Below are 16,695 nucleotides of genomic sequence, written 5' to 3'. Positions count from 1 at the left end.
CTTAGATTTGTTTCTGACAGTTTCTTCAAACATGCATCTCTTTGGCCTGTTTCTTTTTTTGGTTGCTTTTTTACATGGTGCAAGCAGGGCTAATGGAACACCCAAATTTGTTCCAGAGTCAAAAAGAGACTGGCTTGGCTGATGCTCCCATGATGTGTGTGGGGGCATGGGCCACTAATGATAAACATATTCCATGGAAGTTTTTCAAAATGTGAATACATCTGTGTGGGTGTGAGATAGATGGAACCATTAGTTTTGAAAGTAGAAAAAAGGTGGTAACATTTAGTATTGGGCCTAGATTTCACTGGGGTGCCAAACCTGTACCACTTCCGACAGGGGGTTGTGCTTGGGTTGGAGATGAGATGGGATAATAAGATTGCTTGCTAGATGTGGAAAAATAATCCCTTAAAAAAAGTGACAGAGTAAGGAAAGGGCCAGGTTGCTACCTGTCTCCCTGACATGTTAAATCTATATACAAATGTTCTGGTTTGTTGTTGTTGTTTTTTAAATGGGAGGAGCATTTAATGGTGCACAAGCCATCACTCTGCAGTCTGAAGTGGTACAACCAAGGCACAGGATGCCCACCTGTTTAGGTACTTGACTGGGTTCACAAAACAACATAGTTGGGACAAAGGGAAAAGCTAGCCGAAGATGGCTGTTAAGCTCATTCTTCGAGGAGTGTTTGCTGCTGGATTTTTTATACACCACAGTGTAGTGTGAGCATGCTCAGAAATGATGGTGCTGCACTTTATTTACCCACAACTCCCTTGAGGAGCATGTATTTTAAGTGCTATTACACACTGCATTGTCATGAGCATATTTGTCCACCGGAGTCTCAGTGAACTCAGTTGATGTTACAGCAGACCAAGTGGCTTGAGGATTTCTCTGATTATTTGAGCCCTTTGACATGTACGGCTTCCTTAATGGAATTTAAGGGGCAGCTCACATATAAAGCAACTTGGTGTGCTTCTGTGTGTCCATGCTGTCTGTAACGTGAGAGGTACTATGAGGTGTAGGGTCCAGTTGCTGCATTCGCACTGTCCACGTAAATTTGTTTTTGTTCTGGTTTTCAGAAAGCATGTTTATTTCTCATATTTATAGGACATTAAAGAGTGCCAATGAATTTCTTTAAGGACGTAGGTGTGAATTTGAGAATGTATCTTTGATTATCTGTGAATTGTTTTTTATTTGTGTTTACCAAAAATGAACATAAAGACACAAATTAGACCATTACACTGAAAGATGTTGAATGTATTATAGAGGGAATAAAGGGGGGAATTGTTGATATTCTGAAAATCCTCTTCTGCCTGCTTTAATTTCTCTCTCGTCCCTGCCACCTTCTCCAGCATCCATCATTATCAGGCAGTGCATCTTTCCAGACAGAAGTTGCACAGCTTCATGAGTGGAATTGGTGCAGCTGCGAAGTTGATAATGTAGGATCAAGATACTGTCAGGTCTGTCCCATTTTTCCTTTGCATAAAAGCTTCCAAAGTGTTCCTTCTGCTTCTCTGAGTGGCTGTTTGTCTGCTTAAGCATGTCAGAAGCTACCCAATGAAACATGTTGGCTCATTGTGTAGAAAATTGCTAAGGCAGATTAGATTAGATAAGATACAAAAATATATGTCATCCTTTCTTTCTGAATGTTATCTACACTTGGATTCCAGTCTCCTATATTATATCCAGTACTGCAATGGAATAAAGCCAGCTTGTTCTGGCTTTCATATAACAATTTGCAGGTAGAATTCTTCATGTAGAAGAAGTGGGAAACTCTGTGAAATTATTGGGAGCAATTTCATTTTCCTTTTTCGGTCCTAATGAAAGGTTGGGGTATCTTTTACTTCTTGAGCTTTTTTAAAGTAGCAAAACCTAAATTCCAAAAAAGCCAAAGTGTATTATATGACTTTTTATACAACTCGGCATGTAAAATATATTGGTTAGAAGAATAAGCCTTTGCAATTCTTTTTATATAGACTTTCACAAGACGTAACTTGAAACCACTATTCAATAAAAAGCAGCAAATAGTAATGTGAAAAATAATTAAGTGCAGTAGACGATTTCTCCAAATGTATTCTTTACAGCCTGGTAGCTGCTAGAAATGTAATTCTGCAAAGAGAATTTCTTCTTTTGCTTTTTTTTTTAGTGTCTTCACAGTTTTGTTAAAATGAGGAGCCTTTCTCAAGTGATAGCTCTTGCAATTCTAAGTAATTAACATTTTTCTGTTCCATCTTTATATTTCCATTGAACAAACACGTTTCCTGTATGCAAGTTTGCAAAGGGATGTGAATGCTTCAACCCAACTTTCTTAATGGGGGGGGCTTGGGGGGGGAGTGGGTACTGTTGCTGTCGTCTTTGGGCATCAGCTGTTTGGAAAGGCTGCTGTGTTTCTGATCTCTTGAGATTCTCTTTTCTTTTCTTCCTAGAACTCATGTATCCGATTAAATCAGTCCTGTATGTTTTGATATTCATTGTAATTACTAAATAAAACATTTTCTCTGCTTTTAGGATAACTAACATGAATGATTGGGTCAGCCCCACTCTGTGTGTGTGGGGCATTTCAGAGTTACGGTAGATATCATAGGATACTATATGCACACATGCTGAGATCTGAATTTAGACCAGGGTGCCAAACTATTTGCAGACCTTAAAAGCTGAGCAGTTTTTCTGCACACTGGCAGAGGTGAGCTCACAAACATGAAACCTGTCGTGATGATTGCTCTAGTGATCCTATACTGCCTGTTGCAAAGATGCTGGGCAAACCCAACTGCCACTCCATTATCAGAGACTTTTTTTCTTTGTGAGTGGAGATGGGAGGAGGCTGAACCTTTGCAGCCAAGGCATGTTTCGCCCCTGTGTGCCTGAGTGGAGAGGATCATGTTTCCATCAGCATGTTCTGAGCTTGGAGCTTATAGGCAAACCCTGGCTAATGATGGGAACAGTGAGGAAGGGGTGGGGGGATCAGGAAGTCCATGGCTTCCCTAGCCTTTCTTAAAGAGACAAGCCAATTACAGCAAGCGATGATGGCAGTGGTGGGGGAATGCTTGCAGGCCCCTCCTGCCCACTATCCACTAGCCTAATCCCCCCCCCCCCGGACTAAATTTGCACAGTATCTAGATGGAACAACCCATGCTTGTGGAAGGGTACTGCATGCCTGCATGCCACCCTTGGTGGTGCTCGCTGGCAAGGAGAGGGCAAGGAGGCAGAAAGCTCCAGCCTGTGCAGAAGAAAGGGACCCAGAGGTGGCCATGGCTTGGTGACGGTCCAGCAAGGCTGCCCCGACCCCTATAGGGACCAGAGAAGGTTTTATCTGGGTAAGCTTTCTTAATTAGCATGAGCTTCAGCAATTGCCAGCACTGATTAAGAGGAAGTAAATGCAGTCTGCATTCTTGGCTCTCCTCTTCTGAGGCCATTTTTTGTACCCCGTGGCAGTTGGAATGGGGTTACTTTTGAAGCGCTTGTTCTCATCACAGTCCTCAGAGGAGAGAGCAGGCAGCAATCTGCCATATCAGCACATCTCTGCAAGCAAGAGCAAGTCTTCCTCAAGTCTTTATTGCCCAATCAAGACCAGGCTACCCTAAAATACTTCCCATAGATATTATGAAAGGGGAAATTCAGTTTTTCCCTCAGTTACTGTGAAGCCTGAGGCAATACTCAACATAAACAGGGAAGAGGTGGCGTGGCAGATATCAAAAAGAGGTTCCCAGCGCCCGTGGGAATCCTGTCAAGCATTTTCTTGTGTTCCAGCAAACAGTTCAGTAGCAGGCAAGCCACTTTGCCTGGCAAGTGCTGGCCAGAAGTGGAGACAACAGAGGCAAGAGGTTTCAGCATTCATGCTGCATGGAGATGCAGAAGCAGAAAGGCCAAAGATCTTATATATGTTTTTAATCAATAAAGAGCTCTCATACATGCACACACCCCTAGCCCAAAATATCCCTCCATAGAAGAGATGGAAGAGGCCTATTGCTGACACAGCATGTGGTCACCCATCCAGCTACAGCCCCACACTTAGCAAAGGCGAGGACATGTGCCATACCCGTGGAAGGTTGCATGTCCGCTGGGAAAGAGGAAAGAAAAATGGGGATGCAGTGGAGAATCCTGAAGAAAGGCTTTGGCTGGGTCGCTGAGCAGCAGCAGTACCGTGAGAGGTGCGTTTTAATCTCACAACAACCCTGCGAAGTAGGCAGCTCCAATGTGATGACGCATGGAGTTTTATGTAAGTGCAGCCGGTTAAGACTTGGCCCGCGCGCGGACTGCTGATGCGGGCTGCATGCACGCCGCACGGAGGGACGCTGGCACGCGCGGCCGCATTGCTAGCCAGCGCCCGCGCCCGCGCAGCTCCGCGTCGTGAGGACCGGCTCGCACGCTGCCCGGAGGCGGCTCCCGGGCCGCTCGATTGCGCCCCGACCTCCCCAACATGGCCGAGCGGCGAGCCCGGCCGGCAGATGCGACCTCGCCTCGGCTGCAGCGCCACCCCCTCGGCTGATTGGCGAGGCGGGCTCGGCCTTCAGCGCCGATTGGCTGCCTGCGCGTGTGTGGCGGAAGCCGGCGGGCGGGCGAGAGGGGAGGGCCGCGGCTCGGAGGGGAAAGTGGGAGGGGGTCGCAGCGGCCTTGTCTGGGGAATGTGGAGAGCGGGCATGGCTGCTGGCGAAGGCCTGGGGCCGGCGCTCAGGGCGGTCCAGGAGCAGGTGCAGCAGGCGGCGGCCCGGAGGCCCCAGGTGCGCGGCGAAACGCGGGGCAACCGGGGGGAGGGGTCGGGGAGAGCGTGAGGGCGCCTGCAGCGGCGGCGGGGTTTGGGGTCGTTCCTGGTTGCGGGGGTGTATGGCTGTGTTTGCGGGGAGGAAAGGGGAGGGCTTTCCTCTTGGGGTCAGGCACGCAGAGCCGCCTCCTCCAAAGTGGGCCTTCAGATGTTTTGGATTGCAAGCCCCATCAGCCCCAATGACTGGGGCTGCTGGGAGTTACTATCTGAAGTACCTGGAAGGCTCCAGGTCGGAAAAGCCGCATGCATGGGATTGCATCGTTAGGACTGTAGCCAACGTTAGGCTTGCTTAGACAGACTCATGAAAAGAATGGGAGGCTGATCCTGGATACGACCCTTAGTTTGCACAGAGTGCGGGATGTTCTCTCTCAAGAGGTGAGGCAGCCCCCAGCGTGTGCATTTCTCAGCGTTTCTGCTTGGAAGTGCCTTTGGATTCAAGGCGGGGGTACTCTGGGAGAAGTGGGCATAGGATTTCAGCAGAGGTTGCGTTGATTCAGTATAGAAATGTGCGTAAAATATATGCCCATTTGTGTTGCCTGGGTTTTAAAGTTTAATTAACAAATCTGTGATTGCCAGTGGTTTCTGGGTGGTCATTCTGCTTGTCTTGCACTGTGTAGAAAATCATCATGGCTTTTCGTTTTGCATTTATGGCCATTTAGCCCAGGGGTTTTTAAAATCCATTTGCCATGCATACTTAGATGCATGGATTATCTATTTATTTGCTGATAACTGAAGATAACACTTTATGTAGCCAATAAAGGGGGTCTTTAATCCAGGTAACCTGGTGCCTTCCAATTATTCTGGACTATGAAGGCCCAGCTGGAAAGGCCGAGGTTTTGGGGATGATAGGCATTCTAGACTAGAGCATGCAAAGAACACCAGACAGCTTACCCTGTCATGCTAATCCACTAAAATTAATACTGAAAAATGGTTGTAATCTTACACATATTTAGACAGAAAAGAGTCTCAACCAGCCATGTGTAGACTGCACTTTTCACCTGTTAGTTCTTAAAGTGCTTCGATACAATTTGCTGGTCTCACGTGTGATCATCCATCACTTGATGTCTCACCACTAAGGGACAGCACTTACCTCCGTCAGACAGAACTTGGTTTCAGATGCAAGTAAGCATTTCATAGCACTGTATCTCATGTTCATAATCGCCATCTGTGACAGCTGGTCTGCGAACAGAGTTTCCCATGTTCTCTCTTACTGAGCCATGTGCGTGCTTCTCCGTCAATTGATCCACTTGCCTGCTGACCCTTTCTTTATTTTCAAACACAGAGCTTGCCTGCTATACAGCCTCGCCTTGTAGCTGTCAGTAAAACAAAACCTGCAGAAATGGTGCTTGAGGCCTACAACCTTGGGCAGCGCAGTTTTGGAGAAAACTATGTGAGTGTCCTTACTTTCCTTGTTTGTTTAGACTACAGGACCAGAAGGCAACAAGAACTGAGATGCTAAATAATTTCTGTAGCATCTGCTGGATGAAACCTGTCAATTCCTGAACAGAAACATGCCTATTAGAATCTAATCAAAATGCACTCATCGTTGAGCTGAACGCTCCATGGGCCCATGTCATCCTCGAGAATTCTGACATAGTTGGGGATTAACAGGTTCTGTTATTGAGATGAAGGTTTGCTAGACCAGCACATCAAAAGGGAACACTTTATATATGTAAAGGCTAAGAGAAGTGATTTCTGCTGAGATGTAGCAGGTTGAAAAGAAAAAGGGTTTCTGCTCATTTTTCCCTTTCTGGGGCTACTCCCTTCCTATGAGTTGCATTATAACAACACCTGGTGGATTAGACTAGAAGTTTAGCTGGTCCTACACCCTTTTTCTCCAAAGTGAGCACCCCAGTACCACTCAGGAGCCCAGAAACAGGATGTGCCAACTCTTCAAGACAGGTTTGATCGCTTAGAGCTGTTTATAGTTTTCTACCTGCAATTATTGACTCTTGTTTTAAAGACAACTAATCTGTTGGCCAGCATTGCATCTTGTGGCAATGAAACACAAAAGGCATATAATGTGTGACAAAGTCATTGGGCTTTGCTTAATCTTCCACCAGTCAACTTCACTGGATGACCCTGGATATTATGGGAGAGGAAAAATACCAGTTTTCACTACTTTCTCAGTACTATGCTTCATTTTCTAAATTTTCATAATCTCTTTCCCACCCTTAGTTGCTCTTTTCTGAACTAAAAGTCTCCTCATATTCTACCTTTTCCTCATGGGAGAATTGTTCAAGTACTAGCCCTAACCCTTTACAAGTTTGCTTGTATTTTTCCAGCTCTATAATATCCTTCTTGACAGTCCAGCAACCAGAAATGTACACAATATTCTAAGTTTTCACCGTAGGCTTATATAAAGCAGATAGGCAACCCTTTGTGAATTTTCAGAATTTTTGCTCCAGTATGCTTTTTAAACACTGACCTCATTGACTGGATTTGCACTTTGCTCTTGCACTATTTTAAGATACCCAATCAACTTTGGTTCTTACTATGTTGACACCACCATTCCAAAATGTGAGAATGTGCTCAATTCTGTATTGAGTTCATTGGGTTCACTGAGTTCATTCATAATAAATTGTTATAGGATGACAGCCTAAATTATTTGCTTCCATCTGCAAACTTGCAAGCCTTGCTGTTCGTTCCTAAAGCGAGATCGTAAATGTGCATGTTAAAACAGCCTCCTTCCTGAGATGCAGTGACCAGAACTGCACACAATATTCTATCCACCCATACAGAATATTATACAGAGTTCTTCAAGCTCTGCTTTCCTTTTCTCCTGTCCTCTGGTCTGTGGCATCCAAACCTTGTTTTACAAGGCCCTGAATGCCCCTTAGCATCTCCGTATGCAGTCACCTCTTTTGCAGTCTAGGCTTCCCAGATCTGCCCTTCCAGATGTTGGTACAGTCCAGGATGGCCTGCTCTCTGGCCCTGTAGTCTGAGCTATTGCCAGGCTATGTTCAGCATCCATGCTTAAGACTTTAGATTCATGCTGTTTATAACAGAGGATACCAATGGTAGTCATTAGAGTATCTATTCTATGCTCTATAATGGCACTATAACTAATGTCCATCAGTTGCTGTAAGGTTCTCGTCTGCCCCTTAGTTTTCAGTCACGTGGCATATGCCAGTACCTCATTCATCATGCATAGCCACATTGTGCAGTCGGATTCCAAGAAGGCCTGAAAGGTTGAGGTGGCAGGAGAGATGGGTCTGGAACTGGCCACATTCCTTTGCATGTCAGAATGCTTACAAGTACAAGTGAATCGGAAGCTGTTACACTGTGGATCCAGCTCTGAGCCTTGGGCTGTTATTTTCCCATTGCTGCGCAGCAGTAGCGCTAGACAGTGACTGGTTAATTTGACTTTCCTCGTCCTGGGATTGGGTGGCGCCAGATTTCTGTGAAATACATGGGGGCACCAGTGGTGGTAAGCCCTTGGTTGCCTGTGTAGCTATGGGAGGAGTTGGCAGCACAATGCGTGTTGCTGTACTTAGCAGGAGTGGCTGTTTGCACTTGGACGAGGAGGCATTTCCTCTTCAGTATCATGCCCCTCTTATATCTGTTCCCTTTCTGCTTACTGGCATAACTGGAATTAACTGTCTCGTATGCAGTCCGTAAGTCATAGTGCTACTCATCTAGCAGGAAACAAACGAGAGCTGAATAAATGTCTTTAATTCCATTTAGGTCCAAGAATTATTGGAAAAGGCATCAGAATCCAGGGTAAGTATATTGCATGTGTGTGTGTGTTTCTGAAGCAACCCTCTGTTTATCAAGGTGTTTAGTCTCTACAAGCTGGCTGCATAAAGTGGGCTACTGGTTTCCTATGCTCTTTCTACCTGCGTTTTTCTAGCCATGGAGTTCTTGTATGGTTGACAAATCCTGAGCGAGGTTCAGGATTGAAGAGTCACAGAGCTTTCTGCGTGGAAGGTCCCAGGCTTAATGCCTGACTTCTCCAGGAAGAGCAAGGAGAGGATCCCACCTGGGGCCCTGGAGAGTCAGTGTTGCCAATACTGGCTTCAGCGACTCAGTGTGAGGTAGTTTCCTAGGTTCCTAGTGCTGGCTACCCTCAGAATTAATTGAACACAGACACACATGGAAGAGCTTTGGAAGCAATTTCTGTCTTACACGTTTTTTAAACTATATTTCTATATTGTCCAATAGCCAAAGCTCTCTGGGTGGTCTAAAAGAGTAAAACCTTAAAAATGCATGCAAAAAAGCATGTAAGCACACAAACCACATACAGCTAGCAAACCCTTTGAGCAACAAATCAAGACCTGATTAAATGTCATATACTGCTAAATAAGAATAATCAGGGTTTCTCCCCATCCCCTGGGTTGGTCCTATACTTTAGGTCTATATACAGTAGACCTACTGAAATCATGAAGACTTAAGTTAGTCATGATCAACTTTGGTCTCATTAATTTCAATGGCTCTAATCCAAGTACAACTAAGGGTGCAATCCTACGTATGTTTAGACAGAAAAATAGTCCCGTCACTTTCAGCGTTCCCAAGCCAGCATGGTTGGCCAGCACACTCTAGGAGTTGTCGGACTTTTTCCTGCCTGAACATGCATAAAATTGTGGTATATATCTGGATCCTATGCGGGGTGTCCTGCAAAGTCCTTTTGCCTGGGAAATTGATGTGCAAGTGCCTAAATCAACGTGAAAGGCATCCTTCAGTTGCAAATGTGTGAACAGCATAATGTGTTTTAAAAGTGATTCAGTCTTTGCCTCTGTCCTTAGATTCTGTCGTCTTGTCCAGAGATTAAATGGCATTTCATCGGGCACTTGCAGAGACACAATGTCAACAAACTGATTGGTAACTCTAATGCCCTTTGGTCTTGACTGGGAGGGGGTGCGAGTGTGGGGTGTGAGTGTGGGGTGCGAGTGGGCAACAAGCTGTGGGAGGGAAGGACTGTTGCGTTAGGCTCACTTTAATGCACCACTGCTCGTGCTCTGACTCAGGCAAATTCTATTTTTGGAATGCAGTTGAACTGCACAATGGGAAGCACACAAAACTTGTGTTTTCTCCAGAAACTGAAATTAGGAGTGCATGACCTGAATTTTCTCAGGGCTCGGACCTTTTGTGTAAATGAGTCCACAAAAGTTCCTAGCCCTCAAACACCCATTAGCCTGTTATGAGTAGTTATGTATTTTAATGCTAACAAGCTTCTTCCATGCATGTTTTCTAGGGTGGTATATTCAGTAACAACGATGCAGTACAAATACGTCTGAGCACAGTAGCCTATATTGCTACTGAGCCAAATGAGCCTAGTAGCCTATATTGATAACCTGGCAGTGGTAGAACAGAAGCCCTTTCCTCTGTAGCAAGCACAGAAAACATGATCTGGCAGTGGGTTACTGGAGTATTTTTTCCCTCTTCTGACAGCCCCACTAGCCTGCGTGAAATCTTTGCATTCAGCTAGATGGAATTCCTTGTCTCAAGCTGTTAAATCAAAAGCTGGATGAGAGGTATAACCCCTTCTCCACAGTGGATATGAACTTGAGCTGTGTAGCAAAGTGGTAAAATCAATACATGAAATGTGGATCTTTTTAGAAATAGAAGACCCCTGAGTTGTCAACAGTAAAGGATCACAGTAACAGTAGAAATGCAAAAAAGTAAAGTAACTGTGACCCAAGTAAACTGCAAAAGAATAGAAATATTTAAACTAAAGTTGAATATGAAGGCCAACACATTCATTTTCAGTTGATTCCTGCACATGTGGTAATTTCTGCCTTTGACTCTTATACATTCATTCATTCATTTAGGATATTTGTATGCCGTCCTTTGCATGAGCCTCAGGATGGCTTACACTTACTTAATAGTTTGTTCAGATGATCGAATGGAAAACAACTTCTTTAAAGCATGAAATTCTACTTAGCATCAAGAAAGAACAAGGAGGTATATATCTGCTGTGCTGGGAAGCAGCCAGGGATGAATTCCTGCAGTACCAAGATCAGGATGAACCTGGTTGCACCAAAGTGTCTCTTACACTCTAAAAAGTGAGCTCTTTGTGGCATGTGCTTGACGAGCAGGCATCTTTGCGTCTTCCTCTGGCTAGGACAAGTGTGGAAATACTTTGTGCAACTCACATTTTCTAAGATAGGTATGTATATGTTTTTGTTTAGGGGTACCTAACCTTTTTATGTTAGAAACGGTGGATTCGATAAAACTGGCGGACAAAGTGAATAGTTCTTGGCAGAAGAAAGGCTCTTCAGAGAAGCTAAAGATTATGGTGCAAGTGAACACCAGTGGCGAAGACAGTAAGTGGCCTGCATATTACATTCTCTTTCCCTCCTGTCTGTCTCAAATATTTAAGAGATTGATTGGTTTTCAGCTTCATTGTGGAGTAAAAGTGTAGGGCTTTTTTCAGCCTGAAGGCCAAATTTCATTTGGACGATCTTGTGGTGCAGGGAGGCAGTGGAAGGCAAGGGATCCCCACCACCAGCACGATCATCACCCATCATCCATTCCATTTCTATGCCACCCCATAACTTGAAGGTTTGCTGGGCAGCTTACAAATGCTAAAACCTTACAAACGTACCTTAATATTGTAACTTTTAACGCTCCTTCTGCCTGTAGCTTAGCCCTCAGAGAGTCATTTCAGCTTTTTAGGATAGGGGGAAAAGCTGCATGGAATCTGGGGAAGCAGCAAACCAAACAAAATGGGTAACTAAACAAAATGGAGGGAGGCCAGTGGGAGTGGCCTTCTGGAGAACTCTAAAGGGCCAAATTGGGGCCTCAGGTGGGAGAGATCTTGCCGCTGGTCCTGAGGCTTTTAAAGCATAGCATCCATTCACATGACCCTCCCACACCTGTGCTCCGTGCACTGCACACACCTTGTGACATCAGTATGCTTAGCAGGATGTCTGTGAAAGGAAGCCCTGTGTTCATGCAGCTGCGCATACAGAGACTCTTGAAGTGAACGAGGTTCCTGATGACCTGGAGATCTTGCACACCTACCGCTGTAGGTGTCAGTACAGAAATAATCCAGGTATTTGCCAAGGATAAGGCTCACTTCCAGACTGCCTTTTTTAAAGAATACCTGGCTTGTCATTCCAGGTAGTCCAAATCATTGGTTGGAATATTTTTACTTGGAAACATGTTGGGGTAGAGCTAAAATGCAAGGAGGTGTGGATTCTTTCTGAGAAGGATGCCTTATGTTTTGAGAGCCGAAGTTATGTACTGGCTAAATCATCCCCCACACCCCATCCTGACCCCCTACAGATGTGTTGACTACAAGGTCAAGCATCCGCCTCCACCTGGCAGTCTCGGCTTCACATGTCGAGTCTACCACGATGTTTGCCGAATGACATTGAGGCAATCTGTCTGTCCAGCCTGACCTGCCTTATAGGCCTGTTGTGATGATAAAGTAGGAGAGGGGATTACCTACGCATACCTTGTGGGGCTCCTTGAAGGAGCTGGAACAACAATGTAATATGAATTAAAATGCTCTTTTTTTTAAGGTAAGCATGGGCTGCCCCCTGAAGAAACGGTGATGACAGTGGCACACATCCTCCAGAAATGTCCCAGCCTTGAATTTGTGGGCTTGATGACCATTGGGAGCTTTGGCCATGACCTCAGCAAGGGACCCAATCCTGACTTCCAGGTATGCCAGACCTTTGGGCAGGGGAAATGCTCATCAAGCAGGCTTGGATTTCAAGGGGACCCGAGGACCAAGTTCAGCAGCGTTCCTCCTTCATTCCCCCTGCAGAAGTTGCTGTCCTTGCGCCAGGAGCTGTGTGACGCCCTCAACATCCCCCTTGAGAAAGTGGAGCTGAGCATGGGCATGTCGACGGACTTCCAGCATGCAGTAAGTCTGGGTTTGCCTGTGGGCTGCTGCCTCTCCATGCCTTCCTTTTGCCGCCTCCTCTTAGTGTAGTGCCTGGATGTCCAGCCCTGGGAGTGGACAGTCAAGCTCAGGCTGGAGCGCTGGAGTCAGCACTGACTGCCCCCTCCTTATGTCCCTTCATAGATTCTCTCTTTCTCTTTGGTGTGTGTACCTGTCTGGCATTGACTTCATTTTCCCTTTGTTTTGCTTCTTTCACAGGGTCCCCTTTTCTCATAGGACCCCACTGAAGCAGCCACTTTTTCTTTTAATCCCTTTCTCCTTCTGGCCTCTCTTGCCTTCGTTCTCTTTATCTACCTTATCATCTCTGCTGCGTTGCTGCCTTCCTTCTGGCTGAGCTTTGGGTCACTTCCTGCATTTCACCCTGCCTCATTCTCTTTTGCTGCCCTCTACACTGGACCAGGGCTGGCGCCGAGGGTAGGCATGGTCAGGCACGTGCCAAGGACCCACGGACAAACACAAGTGCCCACCAACTTGCTTTCCTTCATCATAGCAAGGTGGCCTTTTGCCCTGGGCCAGAGATGGGTAGCAATCAGGAGGTGGAACAGCAGATGCCACTGCCTGCCTGCTCACTGCCTGTCAGGCATACAAGTGGAAGAGACGGTGGGGAAAAGGTGGGGAGCAGAGCAACTGGAGACAGAGGTGGTGAGAAGGTGGATCCATGGAGGTTGGTGGCCTGTTGACAGTGTCTTTCCTAAGGACCTCCAAAACCTTGCTGTCGAATTTGGCATACCCATCATCTTTCTCTTGCTTTGCCCTCTATGCAGATTGAAGTCGGGTCCACCAACGTTCGAATCGGAAGCACCATCTTCGGAGAGCGCACTTATCCCAACAAGCCTTTAAGTGACAAAGCCCCGAGGGAGATCACAGGGAAACTGGGGGACCTGGCAGTGTAGCAGCACTACCTGGAAAAGCCCCCGAGGGCCCCTCAGCTGGGGGATCCGTTCTGATAGACCTGACTATGCACTTGACTTTCCCTATGTGCTGACAGCTGTCTGGGGGGCACTATCAGGAAACCAGAGGGCGTTGCAGGCACTTCGTCACCTGTAATTTTATTAATGTGTATCCATAGAGATTGACTTTCTAAACCAGCAAACGATCACCTGTGCTCAACAAGTGACTTTTGGTACTTTAGCTACAGTGACTTTAGATAGCTCAATTGGATAACCAGCTGACTTCAGCCCAATTAGCTCTGGGCATGAAACATCTCCAGCGGTGGCCATTGCACATTTCTATCCAGAGGCCCATTTTGTTTTAAGTGTCCCCCCCTCACCCCCCTCACACAGTGGAAATCCCTTGGGCATGCTTTGTCATTCATCTCCCTTGAGATGCTGTATGGTAACCTGCTGTGCTGTGTGTAGAGAGACGCTTCGGTGCAGAGATCACGGTGACACTAAAGCACCCCTACGTAGCATTGGGTGGTTTTGTGTGTGATACCTGGAGGAAAGATGGGTAAGGACCTCCTCACAAGCATCGGCTAACAGAAAGCTTTGCTGTGGGTTTGGAGGGTTGTTTCAGATCAAAGCTGCCTTCTGAAAACGGGTGCCACCAGCACAGAGCACTGGCTTTCTGTCACATTGTTTTGCTCTCGAAATGTCCCTTTCCTCCCACCCTCGGGTAAACCGATGATTGGAGCTTCTGCAAGGTAGCTGTGTGTCCTTCTCGCCAAAGCCGAGGAAGCTCTGGGTTCTGCGGCTGACTTGCTGCGTGATCTTGGCCAAGTCAGTGAACCATACTGTGCCTGCGTCCCGATTTGAGATTCGGGGCTGACCTACCTCACGTGGCAAACAGAGAGGCTGCCATGCATGGAAAGCTTCCGTGGGACCCTCTTCCCCCCCTCATTCCCAGCAGGAAGGCAATGCCGCAGAGTAAACCATTTTAAAGCGAAGAAAATCTAACAGCCAACAACAACTCACACAGGTGTGAGACGGGGCAGTTGTGATGGTGGATCCGTGAGTGGTGCGTACACAAAGGAATGGTGACCCCGGGCAGCTAGCGACCTCCCCCCATTTTCATGCCAGGCTTTGTCGCCCCCCACACTGGGTTCCAAATGGTAGAAAGTAACTGTGTCGTATCCCCACTGCATACGCTCCACCTTCTTTAAAGACAGCAAACCTCACTGAAGCCTCTGTGACTCCGGCGTCACAAAAAAATCTCATCCAAATGTTCATCCTTCCTCAGCAGAACCCCCAACCAGTGAAAATGTTTACAGTGGAATCTGTTTTGTAACTCACATGTTGACAATCTACTTCAAGGCCCAGCCTGCTGCTATAAATGACTCGAGTCTCTGGCAGAAATACCTTCCTCCCCCATAGCTTCCTGCTTGGTTTGCTTTTGGGTTAATCCAGGAGTGTGTTATTGGGTTAATCGTCGGAGAGGGAGCATGCGTCAGCGGTGCAGAACCCCTCCTTGGCCCGCGGAAGGGCCCAAGTCTAGGCCCTGGCCAGTCCAGTTCAAAGGTTATGAGAACGTGTTCTTGTTAAATCCCTGGAGAGCTGTTGCCAGCCTCGATGGACAAATTAACTTCCCGTGCTCCTAGCTGTGGCAAATGCTTCGGTTTTTGCACCCTAGATACAACTCTGAATGTAAGTGCAAAGTACAAAATGCCCGCCATGCTAGTGTCCTGTTGCGTAGCTGCAACACCAAACGCAATGCAGCTTCCCCGCCCTTCCAAGCTCCACAGTGCAATGTTCTCGTCGTGTGTTGAGAGTAAAACCAGTTGTGGATCAGAATACTGTACCATCTGTGCCAGTTGCTAAACTATTAAAGCCGCTATTTTTTCCTGATCCTGGTTTCTGAGCAAATTAAAGAATAGAAGTTGTGGCTTTGTACTCATCCACTTAGTATTATATGGCTGTCTCCAAATGCACCAGGAGCTCTCTCTTGTTCCGGAGGGTTGCTTGCAGGTGTTCAAACAGATGGACCCATTCTAAAGCAGAACTGTTGTTGTTAGTCGTGTCCAACCCATCGCGACCCCATGGACAACCTTCCTCCAGGCCTTCCTGTCCTCCACCGTCCCCCGGAGTCCACTGAAGCTCACGCCAACTGCTTCAGTGACTCCATCCAGCCACCTCATCCTCTGCCGTCCCCTTCTTCTTTTGCCCTCAGTTGTTACACTACGCTGAATTATCTCAAGCCTGCTTTTGCATTGGAAGGTTTGAGAGCAAGTCTGCGAGTGGGACATGACTGGTTTGACTTAAGGAATGGGTGGGGAAGAGGGTGGCCACGGTGAGGCAAGGAGGGCAGGTGGTCAGTGGTGGATGCTGGCAGGGGGCCGAGGACACCCAGTCTGGAAGGAGGGAAGGCTGTGGGAGATGAAGGGCTGTGCGGTGGAAGAGTGGAAATCTGTGTAGGGACTAGACCAACGGTGGTGGTGCTTTCTGCATGTATCGCATCTTGGAGGAAACCGTGGAACAGCTCCCTGTCAATTGGAAGGAGAAAGCTGTGCATATGAAGCTAAGACATCTATTTCAGGAAGAAGGAGGGAATCGAATTCACAGTGGCCACAAGGTGGCAGAATTTCCTGCAGGATAGCAAGATCTGGGTTTTAGGAATAAGGAAAAGATGGGCTTGCAAAGGTCTGTGGATTTCCTGCCTGATAGAGCAGCTTGATGTTGGAGCACTACCCTTGCTTGTAGGAAGACCCAGGTGCGATCACCAGCATCTCCAGGCAAGGCTAGGGAGGTCTACCTGTAGTGCAGCGTCCTGTGTTCCTAGAAGAGAGTGGAGGAGAAGGGGACATGCCAGCCCTGGCTAGAATGCAAAGGTACATTCTTACTGTTTTCTAGCCTGTGTCTGCCCTCCCCATTTTAAGAGCTCTGTTTCTCTTCGTGTTGACTACACTCTGCATACAAATCCTTCAGGATTTTTCATTAATCACGAGTAAATAATTACCCTACTATGCAATAACCTCTCTCATGCTTTATTTATATAGCCAGAGGGCAAGATTTCTGCTCCCCCAGTGGATGCCTTAAAAGGGTAAACAAATGCACTGAAATGCCTATTTCTGCAATGCTGGACTTCAAAGTAATATCCTTGTTAACGGTGAAGAATTGGATACTTCTTTAGTGTGTTAGGATCAACAAACAAA

The 16,695-nt window shown here is 46.7% G+C and overlaps 1 protein-coding gene across 1 annotated transcript; it reads left to right on the top strand.

Annotated features, from left to right (window-relative positions):
- Window positions 1–4,590: 4,590 nt before the first annotated feature.
- LOC123027166 (pyridoxal phosphate binding protein) lies at window positions 4,591–15,391 on the top strand. Its single transcript, XM_044437669.1, has 8 exons — window positions 4,591–4,712; window positions 6,036–6,143; window positions 8,441–8,476; window positions 9,499–9,574; window positions 10,885–11,019; window positions 12,223–12,365; window positions 12,471–12,569; window positions 13,373–15,391. The coding sequence occupies exons 1-8, from the start codon at window positions 4,617–4,619 to the stop codon at window positions 13,499–13,501; spliced, it is 822 nt and encodes a 273-aa protein (XP_044293604.1). The 5' UTR covers window positions 4,591–4,616; the 3' UTR covers window positions 13,502–15,391.
- The last annotated feature ends 1,304 nt before the right edge of the window (window positions 15,392–16,695 follow it).

This window comes from Varanus komodoensis, unplaced genomic scaffold (assembly GCF_004798865.1).
Source record: "Varanus komodoensis strain SLA01 unplaced genomic scaffold, ASM479886v1 scaffold30, whole genome shotgun sequence".
In the NCBI taxonomy this organism is placed as follows: domain Eukaryota; kingdom Metazoa; phylum Chordata; class Lepidosauria; order Squamata; family Varanidae; genus Varanus; species Varanus komodoensis.
This window is presented reverse-complemented; position numbering and strand designations above follow the sequence as displayed.

Coding starts and splice junctions, on each gene's coding strand:
- LOC123027166 (XM_044437669.1), top strand. CDS start 4,617: ATGTGGAGAGCGGGCATGGCTGCTGGCGAAGGCCTGGGGCCGGCGCTC. Junction 8,477..9,498: donor AAAAGGCATCAGAATCCAGG/GTAAGTATATTG, acceptor CTCTGTCCTTAG/ATTCTGTCGTCTTGTCCAGA. Junction 11,020..12,222: donor GAACACCAGTGGCGAAGACA/GTAAGTGGCCTG, acceptor CTTTTTTTTAAG/GTAAGCATGGGCTGCCCCCT.